Source organism: Phyllopteryx taeniolatus, chromosome 13 (assembly GCF_024500385.1).
Source record: "Phyllopteryx taeniolatus isolate TA_2022b chromosome 13, UOR_Ptae_1.2, whole genome shotgun sequence".
NCBI classification, from domain to species: Eukaryota; Metazoa; Chordata; class Actinopteri; order Syngnathiformes; family Syngnathidae; genus Phyllopteryx; species Phyllopteryx taeniolatus.
This window is the reverse complement of record NC_084514.1, coordinates 17,558,366-17,571,114: the sequence shown is the minus strand read 5'-3', so window position 1 is coordinate 17,571,114 and position 12,749 is coordinate 17,558,366. Positions and strand designations below refer to the sequence as shown.

Sequence of the window (12,749 nt, the reverse complement as noted above, 5' to 3'; positions counted from 1 at the left end):
GCCAGCAGAGGGGCCGGGGGATTATGGCGACGCATCAACGCTGTCACAACTCTGCCCCCACAAAAAAAAAAGCCAATGGAGATGTCGACGCATGCACGACAGGATCTAACAGTCCCGGGAAACAAAAACACTTCTGGGACGAACGACAGAGACAAAGGCTCCCCATACAATATTGTCATTACCGTAGTTTGCCCAACAAAATACACAAAGAGTTACTTGAAGCCGCACACAAAGCGACTATCAATACATGAAGACAAACCAAAAGTGACCATATGTGTAAAAAGACAAACCCAAAGTGACTAGAAAGATACACGATATTGCCAAAAGTATTGGCTCACCCGCCTTGACTCACATATGATTTGAAGCAAGATCTCATTCTAAATCCGTATGGTTTCATATGATGCTGGTCTACCCTGTAACATTTTCAACTCTTGTGGGAAGGCTTTCCACAAGGTTTAGGAGGGAATTTATGGGAATTTGTGCCCATTCTTCCAGGAGCATAAGTGTGAGGTCATACACTGATGTTGGACCAGAAGGCCTGGCTCTCAGTCTCTGCTCCAAATCAACCCAATCGTGTTCTATGGGGTTGAGGTCAGGACTCAAGTTCATCCACACCAAATTCTGTCATCCATGTCTTTATGGACCTTGCTTTGTGCACTGGTGCACTGACATGTTGGAACAGAAAGGGGTAATCCCTAAACTGTTTGACTGTCCAAAATCTCTTGGTACGCTGAAGCATGCTTTCACTGAAGTCAGGGGTGAATATTTTGGACATTTCCAACTTTGTGGGAACAGTTTGGAGATGGCCCATTCCTGTTCCAACATGGCTGTCCATCAGTACACAAATCAAGGCTCATAAAGATACAGATGAAAAAGTTTGATGGGGATGAACTTGACTGGACTGCACATAGTCCTGACCTCAACCCCATAGAAGACTTTTGGATGAATTAGTCTCTGTAGAGATTGAGAGCCATCAGTGCGTGACCTCACAAATGCGCTTCTGGAAAAATTATCATAAATGACACCAGCAATTCCCATAAGCACACTCCTAAACCTTGTGGTAAACCTTCCCACAAGAGTTGAAAATGAGGTGCACAACTGCACAGGGAGGACCGATGTCATATTGAACCCTATGGATTAAGAATGGGATATCATTTAAATGTATATCTGAGTCAAGGCAGGTTTGAACCAATACTTTTGAAAATATACTGCATGAAGACAATTACAGGATAACATAGACCTAACGGACTAGCTAACTAACTAGACTAGGGATGTCCCGATCCAACTTTTTTACTTTCGATCCAATATCAGCAATAATCATACATATTTTACTAATTTTGTAGTATGGAATGTTCGTAAAGGCTCGATCAAGTGATATTACTCAAACGGAGAACAATAATCAGCCACAGTCTGTATGAGAAAAACTGACCCATTTATTATTAACCAATGGGTTACATAAAGTAACCATAAAAATAAGAATGTGCTAGTTGAATAAAATACAAATTATATTAGGAAATCCTCAAAATAACTAATAAAAATATATATTTAAATTGCAACATAACCACTGCTTAACTTTAACATAAGCATATTCTACATTAAATGACAAAACCATGAAACATAATCGCAATAAATAAATACAAATTCTACTTTTAAAGTGCAAAATAATTCAAGTTCAATTCAGTTTTTTTTTACTGTCAGTATATGGTGGGAACATCATTTTCTCTACATGTGCGGCAAGACACTTGAACTTCTTGATACAACTGCTTTAGTTTTATTGACAATCGCTGTTCCTGTTGTGCACGTCTTGGCCTCTGAGGGGCAGTGTGGTGCATGCAATGAGATACACACTTGCAGTAACAAAGAAAGTAGAAGTCACGATCCAATATTGTTATTATAACTCATTTTTCATAGAGTTTGAAGAATATATGCCAGAGAATATTGTTATAGTGGCTGTTTGTATGTGTTTATACAGAATTTGTGTACCAATATTCATTATTTTGACAGATATAAGTGCAGTGAGTTTGATGCTAATTTTCGTTAGCTCATGAATAGTGTTTTTCAGTCATGGTTAACTTTGAGCTAGCGATTTTTGTGAGCAAAAACAAAGGCTGTGATGTATTTGAACATTCAATAGGTGTAATTCTTTTGGAATGTGCGTTTAGTTTAACAGTGAACATCAACTGGAGTGTCAATAAACGAGTTAAAGAAGCAACATTTGCTCTTACTGCTTGCTACTATGTCAGCGGCTTAGCAAGCTGTTGTCATGATCACGTGGGCTCTGCACGTTGTCCGGGCGCTTGGAATGGACTGCTTGTACAGTATAACAGTGGTCAAATCGGAGATTTTAGATCCAGTCCGATCCGAAACTCGTTTTTTTTGCTGACATCGGACCGATTTCCGATCTCAAAGATCGGATTGGGACACCCCTAGTAGAAACAAGTGCTCCTCTTCCTCAGTGGCCAGAGGCAAAGGAGCATCCGATATCTTCCTGTACATTCTTGTTAATGTGTTTTTTTTAATCCAAACAAGTGTGACAGTGTGGAGTGGAATTCTTTGCTGCAGATGGGAGACGTGCTTTCTCCGAAACTCATCCTAATGTTGTATCGACTCTCTTTCACAAAGCTTTCTTGTTTCACAAAATGTTTCAATGTCGGTGTGACACAAAAACTCATTTGCATGCACACAATTCATCGGCAGCTTGAGGCAAAATTACCTTCTGAAGGCTGTTGGGGTTCAGCTGTGTCTTGTCTATGATTTTAATGGCTACCTGTGCAGCAAGAAAAGAAAAATCTGAATTAAAAGGAAAGCAAAGCGTGAAAACAAAAGAAAACACAAAAGGTAGGAACACCCAGAGGCAGAACAAGTTGTCGTTTCCGCAGTTACAACTTCATTACAAAAGGACGACCATAATTATTTGGTGGTCTGACACAACTTGGTTAGCGGGCTCCTTCCTGGTTCGTGGAGCCATTTTGATTGTGCGGAGCGACACCACCGCTTACGTCAGGGGTGGGCAAGCATTTGGTGCTAAAGGGCCACATTTATCGTTTTTTAAATTAACACATGGGCCAGTTTATTCATATATGAGGTAAAAAATAAAAATTAAAAAAAGCTTAAAACGAGTTAAAATATCGGTGGAAAATAGTTTCTTTTAATTATAAAATAATTCAGTTTTTTTATTGTAATTCGTATAATGGAACTAATTATCCAAATATTTAAAAAAATATATTTTTGTTTTATTATTTACAATAAAATCTACCAACTGATTATTTAAATAGCTAGGTTGATATACATTTTTAATAACTGAAATTGGTTAATTATAATGTATTTAATTACTTTTTTTACTTTATTACATACTACTTTATTATTTATTATTATTTCATTTATATTATTTAATAATTAGTGGATTGATTTGGCAATCATAAAAAAAATACCAGGAAAATAAACCATTTTATATAGCTGAAATTTATTCAATTAAATATTTGGCTAATTATCACACATTTTTATTTTAAAAATGATTAAATATGAGAATGAATCAATTCATCAATATTAAAATAGTTTAAAAAAAAAAATAATAATAATAATACATATTTGACAGACACCCACATTTAATTTTTTTTTATCTCATCTGCGAACGACTGTCGATCTGTCCATTTTAAAAATGAAATGTGTTCTCATAGTTGCCGGAGGTCATATTTGAAGGTTATAAGAAAAGAAGAGAAAAAACTGTTTTGTTTTGTTTTTGAGTGCCTTGGTATTTTTTATTTTTTTTATTGCGGTAAGAGTAAGTTCAAAATGACTCAGTCCAGTGGCTCTCAAACGTTTTGCACCAAGTACCACTTTGAAAAACACTTAGCTCTCCAAGTACCACCATAATGACCGACATTCAAATACAGTACCCTAGTAAGCCTACGTGTTTTATTCCTAAAACGTACATTTATTATTGTAAGCCACTGTAACATTATGTACAGTTTGGTCGTGAACACTGCGCAGAACTAAAGGAAAAAAAAAAAAAAAATGTCAGTCATTCAATTAAAAACGTGTCGCACAAAATAAAAATGTACTCACATTTTTTTAAAGTTAAACGTTAAAAGCAAATTTATTGTACTGTACTTCAAAGTAGAATACAACTAAACTGTATTTGAAAAGTAAAAAAAATGTACTTTGCTACATTCAAAAAATAGGATGCATATGTAGCCACAAGCATCATTGTAATATGTTGGACTGTTTCTCATGTTTGAAATTTTGTCAATTTCATTCATATTTAATTGAGTGAGCTTTCAGGTCCGACGAGAGGGAGCCCGCCTACCACTAGCGGTACTCGTGCCACACTGAGAGAATCGCTGACTTCTGCAATTCTGCTATTTGGCTAACAAAATGTGGGCGCTAATGCTAACAAGGCTACACAAGAAAGCGGTTATGCTAACGCTGCGCGTTACCTCTCTGCCGGTGAGGATGTGTCGGGCCAGCTTGACCTTGGCGAAGTTGCCCTTGCCGATGGTCTTGAGCAGCCGGTAGTTCCCCACGTGCGGCTGCTGAGGCTCCTCGGAGCTGCGCGAACGCACGCCGGAGCGAGACGAGCGCGAGCTGCTGACTTCCTGCCGGCCGTTGCTGTGAGAAGACGTGCGCTGCGGGGAGCGAGGGAACCGACAAACGCGTCGTCATTATTCCGGGACGCTGGAAGAAAAGCACGGCTGGAAACATCGCGTGCTGCGCTTCAAGGTCTATGACGGCCGAGTGGTGAGCCATGAATAGATTTCATCCACGCACTCGTTCAAGTACAATCAATAAAGTTGATCTTTTTTCACGTGGCTTCCGTAGGTCAACGCGCGGCTCTGCTGATGTACAATGCTTCCACTAACAATATTCAATTATGTCATATTTTTCATTCATTACATTCATGTTTTGACAAGAGACATTCCTCCAAGAGGAGGCACTTATTTTCACATTACCTGTGAAACAAAATATATATTCATTTCTATTATTTCTGTGGAAGTCGATGCAAATTAATGCTGGAAAAAAATGTTACAAGAAAATAGTTTCAAAGCTTGTTTTTGATCAGGAGAACAAAAAAAATCTCAGAAAGGAACAACAAACAGAACTTGCTTTCAATAATATTATTGACATTTGCTTTTTCCATAAAATTTCAATTAGAAAAAAAATCTCTTAAAATTGGAAATCAGATTTTTGTGAAAACCATTTTGAAATTTATTTTGAAGCCATGTATGTATTGTCGCCAATAAGTGAAGTAAACCTTGGTCATTTTTCTAAATACAGTGTTCCAAAAAATTTTAACAGACTAGAATGTATGATGTTTAGTGGGTTTATTTAAATTGGAATTTAGCGAAAGCAATCGACATTTTGACCATGTGTCCACTTAAAATCGGGCTCCGGTGACCGCACAAGTAAATATAGTGACAGAAATGTTTTTTATTTTTCTAATGTGTGATTCCAAGCATAATGAATTTATTAAAATATATAATTGATAGCTGTATTTAAACAATTATTTTAGCAACACATACATTTAAATTGTCAATGATGTGACCTAAATATATATGTATATAAATAGAGTAGCAAAAATTGGAAGGGAACATGAGTAATTTTGTAATTAAGTGCGATTCCAAAGACTATGAATTTATTGCAATATATAATGGTAAATGTTTAATAATATTTAAACTGCAACTATCTTAAGGAATCTGCAATTTGGCCGTTTAAATTCTGGCACTGGTGACCGACCACAAAACGTAAATATAGCCGCTATCAATTAAAGAAAAGGTCACATTTGACTTTAAGGCCATATGATATGGTCCTATGACGGCGACATGATGAACCTCGGATGGGTGAAAAGTAGACTTTACACTGATCTGATCGGCCTGATCGGTATCGGCCAATAATTAGCATTTTATGCTGATCGGCATTAATGTCATAATTTGCCAATCCGATCAATGAAGCCATTGATCGTCTCCGCAAAAGACATTTACTCCGTGTTGCCATTGTGTACAGTACATTTGAATCCAAAAGCTGGTTTATTTTTAGCCTTGCCGCGTGTCTTTTGACATAGTACTGTAAATATCTGACCACCAATAAAGTTATTAAAAAAAAAAAAACATGTCAGTGGTGTGGGACAGACAACACGTAATGCCCGGATCAGACTACAAGACAAATTTGCTCATTCACGATTGCACTATGTCAGACTACTGCAATAAAAACTTGTATTCCAATACCACCGCATCCAAGTTTTTTACGATCATTGGGCTTTATCTTGTCAACTCAAATGCGACCGGATACACTCGTTACCATGGTGACGACAGCAACAATGGATCGCCGCGTGTGTTTATAAGAACAAAATGGGGAAAAACGTGTGTTGGTGGTCACCGGTGCTCAGGAGAGGACGTCCGTTTAAGGGTCACTTGAGGTATGTTCACGTACTTTGAATACGATACGGCTCGCAAGCAGGCAACAAAACGTTATGTAGCCGAGCAAACTAGTGCTAGCACTAACGGTTGTAAGCGAACATGCAGCCGTTCTGTCGAATCATGGTCTAATGTTTTGGTGTGTGTGAAGTAATTTAATTACAATAAAGTAATTTAATTACAGTAAGGTAGCACCCATTATTTCTGTCATGTTGTATGTAATGTTGGTTTGACGTGACTGATTAGGATACACGATGTGACTAGAGCAGTGATTTCCAACCTTTATGGAGCCAAGGAACATATTTTACAATTGGAAAATCTCACGGCACACCAACAAGCAAAAATGTCACAAAAAGTGGATACATTAACGACTGTATTGACTTCCTGCCATCTTATAGAAGACCATTCATTTATTCTTTCTGTCACTATGCCTCACTGGCATAAATAGAGGAACAAAGATACCTTATTTATTGGAACTATAATTTTTTGAGCAATTAAGTACACAAGTATATACAGTAAATGAACAAGTAATCGGAGATCGGTATTTTAAACTCGTTGATCGGCCCCAAAAATCCTAATCGTGAAAAGCGAGACCGATGACTCGGTCCACCTTTAAGACGAAACTTGCGAAGAGGAACGCGTGAGCTCGTGTGTGAGAAGTGAAGCATGTGGATGCCGACCTAATTCGCGTGCTTCCGCGTCATGTGAACTTTGTTACTGGCTGCAGCTCTCACAGCACACGCATTTCTTTTTTTTTTTTTTTGCTACTGGTGTCCTTTTCAAAAGCAACCACCAAAGTAAAACACGGCTGGAGGTCCGTATCAAGCGTGCCGCGCCCAGAACCCATCTCCTTGTCACACCCGCTGAAACTGAGCACGGCAAAAAGGTGCGGTTCCAACTTCCGTCCCGGGAAATTCCGTAGTCCTTGAAATTTCAGGGAAGTAAATGTCTCCGTCGTTTGTGGCCCGAGGTCCCGGAACATTTCAACTACGGCTGTCACTATACAATATGTATAGAATCGATTACTCAAGCCATTGTTCCATCGATTAATCAAATAATCGGATAGAAATGTATTTTCAATTAAAGTTTATTGCAAAATCATTTTCTTCCAATTACTGTTTATTAACCGATTATTCTTGTTTATTTGGTATTGTTTCATGATGAAACAAAACCAACTAAACAACAACGACGCAATATCACATGAAAGGGATTGATGTACTCCGCAAGCTTTTTTGAAAGTGAGCTACTTCTTGGCTACCGATTCATCCGAACAAAGGGCTACTAGTTCGATAAACACTTCGAAGGCTGCTTCAGGTTCAACTACATGCCAATTACACATTATTGATACTACGGGTGCAAATAATTATTTTCGTAATAGATTAAACTGACTATTATTTTTTCCATAAATTGACAATTATTATTCAGTTGCTGGTTTGATCCGTAACATCACAAAATGGGCAAAAAAGTTGATCATTGCTTTCCAAAGTAAAAGCAACTGTTTGCAAATTTTTCTTTTTTTTTTTTCTTTTAAGCAAACACAAAATATAGTATGCTTCCATTAACGACGACCGAAATCAGAGAATATTTACTGTTGAGAGGCAGCAATCTGAGGATTTGGATCATTTTTAGTTAAAAAATGAATCAATTATCATATAGTTGTCAATTAATATGCTTATCGATTAGTTGTCAATTAATCAATTTATTGTGACACTTCTAATTTCAACTGCTGGACTAAAAACTTCTTGAGGAACAATGCATGTTTGGACTGTTTTTGTCTAAACAAAGTCAATTATCGGGCTAAAAGAAAACTGCCACTTTAAAGATATACCGCAGATTTAAAAAGTCAGTTTCCAAAACTGCTAAAGCGTTCCATCAGCGGTATGAGCTTTTTATTCGTTGTTGTTGTTTTTTTTGGGGGGGGCTACGGCGGCTTGGTCAAGGAAGGCAACACAAAACGTGCTTACAAAGAGTGGCTGGCTAGGAGGCAAGAGCACCCCACCCGTCACTCCTCAACAAATTCAACGGTAAGATATTACCACAACGCTGTCAACCAGCTACGACAGTTAGCATACTGTCTACTATTGGAGAAATCAATACTAGAGACTCGCTACCGAGGAAGACAACTAGCATAGCTAACCTCGGGTCGTTTCCACTGTGACGTTACTTCACAATGTGGAGTAGAGCGGAGAAGTGTCGAACAGTACATTTCAACCGCAGGAATTTTACCCTGGAACCAGGAACATTTTTGTGATTGGATTGCAGGAATTGCTTTCTAAATGTATTTGAGGGGTCACCCAGCTAAGTGGGTAGCACTTTGGAGACGTCCCAACAACCTTCGGGTCTGGGTTAAACGGGAACCTGTTAGTTCCAGGAAATACAAGTACCCAGGACTGAAGGTTCCTGGAGTTGAGCTTGAAATGTGGCTTCTTGGCTTATTTCGGGTGCACAAACAAAGGATTTTTGGAGGAACATTATTTCGTTCGATCACAGGAACTATCGTCTAAAGTTATCGGTCCGAACGAAGACCCTTTAATAGAGTAGTACGTTCAAGAAGTCCAGCAACCATTGCAGGTGTGGGTTCTGCAGCTATGAACACATCGGATTGCTTTTAATTCCAGGAACTGCAAGTACCAAGAACTATAGGTTCTGTAATAGTGAATGCAGCTATTCGTGTAAATCAGATGACGCAGAATAAGTAACCTCACAAGCTACAGAAGACGACCAACCAATCAGATAAATTCAATGTTGCTTAACACACCACAAAGGTTTTCAGAGACTTCTCAGAGGTTCTGGAACCTTTGGGTCTCCAGCGCTTAAAGGTCATGTATTTTGGATAGTTCAACCTCCTTAGAGTGACTCTCCTAAATGAACTTAGTATAAAAGTGTCAATTTAATTTTAAAAAACACCTTGGTTTTGTCATAAGAGTGGCCAGAAAAGCTACTTCTGTTTGACCCACTTTTGTACCCGCTTTGTCCAGATTTTGCGAAGACCGCCCCCTTTCCTCTGATATGCTGTCTCCGTGTTTGTTACGTCAACAGCACTGGCTCAGGAGCGCAGGAGGTAGGCGTTGATCTTCGCGAGTGACGACGATAAGCTGGAGAAATTCCACTGAGCTGATTTCCGGTCCTCTGCGCACAAAAATGTCTGCGGGGACCCTTTGAATTCATATTTCACGTTTACTGAGGCACCATAGAGACAATATTGCATCCCAAATACGAGAAAAAGTTGCTTTGGCAAAATACGGCACCTTTAACATGTTACTTCCAGGGACTACAGGTATCGACAACTAAAGGTGGAAATGTGTCGACCAATCGGATACATCCAAAACTGCAGACCCTGCCCTAAAGGATCCTGAACATTTTGAGAGTACTACCTCAAGAGCGGGGTCTTTTTTCAGCCCCCCAAAAAATTCTAAGTGGTTTTTGCACTGAAGGAACTTTACCCCAGATCTGGGAACCTTTTGGAGGAACTCTTAAGAGTGCGGGAACTTGTCCCAAAATGTTGTTACTGGGAATTTTTTGGGGCATGAAAGAAATACTTCCACTTTAGCATCCATGGTCTTCTTTTGGCGCTGATAGAGGACCACGGAATTCAATTTAGCTAATTGTTCCTGGGTCCAAACACATAATAGTTGTCCAAAAGCTCCAAGTCCTAGGTAAGAGTTACAATATGAAAGATCCATGCCAACAGTCGCAGAAGCCGACCTCATCCCAAAGGTTCCTGAACCTTACGAGAATACTACTTGAGAGCAGGGTCTTCTTTCGGCCCTAATAAATCACCCCAAAACTAAATTTAAGTAGTTTTTACACTGCATTGACTTCACCCGGGAACTAGGAACTTTTGGGTACCGTTTGAACACTGGGCGCTTGTCCCAAAATGGGGTGATGAAAGAAGTACTGCACCCTTAGCATGTTAAAGGACCCCAGAACTTCATTTAGACAATAGTTCCTGCATCCAAACGGATAATAGTCCTCCAAAAGTTACTCGTTCCAGGGGGGGTAAAAGGGACTGGATGAAAGATTGGAGCGCACAGTTACACTCCAAATGTCACAAACTCAATTTGAACACAGAGTGTCCAAATCAAGCAGACCGAGGTCACCGCCTGCTCAAGCGCAGATGTATCAAGTCTTAAATTTGACACGACACGTTGTTCACTCACGGCAGGAAACATCAAAGAGCGTCGGATTCTAGCCACTCAAAACAACACAAACTCATTTAAGTGACATTTTGTCTGGACGGCGGCCTTGAGGTTTTACTCACGAGGCTGCAGTGCCTCCTGGCCGCCTGCGAATGCAAGCCTGTCATTTCGCCACAGGAAAACGGCGCCGGGCTCCCGACGCTGGCCGACTCCCTCAACACCGCTCGCAACTTGGCCACTGATAACCAGCGCAGACCAGGACAGGAAGGGGGGAGGGATGGAGGCGACTGGGGGGGAAGTGGGCTGGGATGCTAATCACCGGTGTGTATCAAGCCCGCGGCAGGCTGGCGGGAAGTGGACCTTTCAGAGTAAAAGCAAGACTGGGAATGGAAGTTAGGAACGTTTCTGCGTCACGGCATCCGGGCCAGATTATTATTTTTCCAGCAGAGCCCTGAAACTCTCTGCTTTGTTGCAAAATATGTTCGTCCTTCACTAGACTCAAGTCGTCGATCCATGGACACATTTTACGATATTGCACGTAGGGTTGGAAAATTCTGGGAATTTTTTCAAGTTGAAAAGTTTACATGGAAATAAACTAGGAATGTATAAATATGAAGATTATCTCTTAATAGAGAATTTAAATATGGTCACGATGAGCGGTGCAACCATTAATCGATGACTCAACAACTAATTGATCATCAACTATGGTCTGTCGCCCTAAATGCCGCAAGAGTTGCCCATTTTCAAGAAAGTCCTGTTATGATAAGTTTGTACCAAAAAAACATTTTGCCAATCTAGAGGTCCGACAACTAATCGACTTTCAAATTAATCGAGAACTATTTTGACAATCGATTAATCATTTCGACACCTTGTAATCTTCAAATTCCTGGGAATTACAGTCTCTCAGGACCTGAAGTGGGAGACCAACATCGACTCCGTCCACAAAAAGGCCCAGCAGAGGATGTACTTCCTGCGGCTTCTGAGAAAGCACGGCCTGCCACGGGAGCTGCTGAGGCGGTTCTACACAGCGGCCATCGAATCGGTCCTGTGTTCTTCCATCGCAGTCTGGTTTGGTGCTGCCACAAAATTCCAGATTATCGCACTACTAGTCACTTTAAACTGCTTACATTTCTTGAACTCTCTGCGCTGTTTGCACAATGGTCACTGTACCAGATTAGCGCTGTATTATTCATTTCAAACTGCTCTAAATTGGTACAGGACTCTGCATCATTTGCATAACTGTCCTAAAAAAAAATTTTTAAACTTATTGGCATTACCAAATTAGCGGTAACCTTTCATTGCTCAGGGATTCTCCATACTGAGTTTTTATGTCTCAAAAGTATTCTCTGTCAAATGGCTGTCTGTGTCGTACTAGAGCGGCTCCAACAACCTCGTGTGTTTTTGTCATACTTGGCAAATAAAGAAGATTAGCAAAGGCTGATTTTGTTGTCTCAAATTCTGTACAGTTTATACCATACACTCATTACAAACATATGCAGTTTAAGAATGGAAGTCAAGCCCTTATAAATGATAATAAAATACATTATACAAGTTAACCCTAGTTAAAAAAAATGGGGGGGTGATTACTCAATGAAATATCTATAGGATAACCGTTTCTAAATAGTGACAGCCCTAATATATATACATTAATAATGTTGATATTGTAACATGCATGCATTTTTGGCGTCACCGTTGCCAGAATCTAAAAGTATTTTTGTCCACCTTGCTAATCCCAGTTAAAATAAAATTCCAAAATATTAATGTCTTCAAAACTTAATAATTTATATATAATAAAATATAATATATTAAAATTATGGAATAGATTGGACAACGTTTTATTGTGACGAGCCCGGCCGGAAGCGCGGGTGATGACGTCGCGCTTGTTTTGAGCCGTGAGTCAGGCAGGGTGCTCCGTTGGTCACGAGTGGGCGGGACTCAGACCTTTCTATTCCAAATCTGAATGGTGGATGCCCCTGACTGACAGCCCGCGTAGCCAATCGGACGCCAGTACACAATCTCCCCCGTCTGCTGCCAAGCTAACAGGCAAAGTGCTGTACTGTAGTTTTGTTCGGCTGGGGCCTAAGTGTCACCAACACGTCCTAAATAAACAACTATCGCTCCAAAACTTGACACAAGCACAGCGTTACTACAATTGAGGCAAAACAGAGTTAAAGCGAGTAGATTTTGGGAGGCCGAAGAG

At 39.7% G+C, this 12,749-nt stretch overlaps 1 protein-coding gene across 13 annotated transcripts in view; it reads right to left on the bottom strand.

Moving 5' to 3' along the window:
* The window catches only part of mark3a (MAP/microtubule affinity-regulating kinase 3a), a 36,170-nt gene that overhangs the window by 23,086 nt on the left and 335 nt on the right, over window positions 1-12,749 (bottom strand). For 12 of the 13 annotated variants that reach the window (XM_061794368.1, XM_061794374.1, XM_061794372.1 and 9 more), the window contains exons 2-3: window positions 4,437-4,625; window positions 2,714-2,767 (exon numbers count right to left, since the gene is read on the bottom strand). In XM_061794368.1, coding sequence (XP_061650352.1) covers window positions 2,714-2,767; window positions 4,437-4,625 — 243 coding nt within the window. Of the gene's footprint in view, window positions 1-2,713; window positions 2,768-4,436; window positions 4,626-10,671; window positions 11,135-12,749 lie in introns of those variants that run through there. The other variant, XM_061794370.1, reaches the window with a different exon arrangement.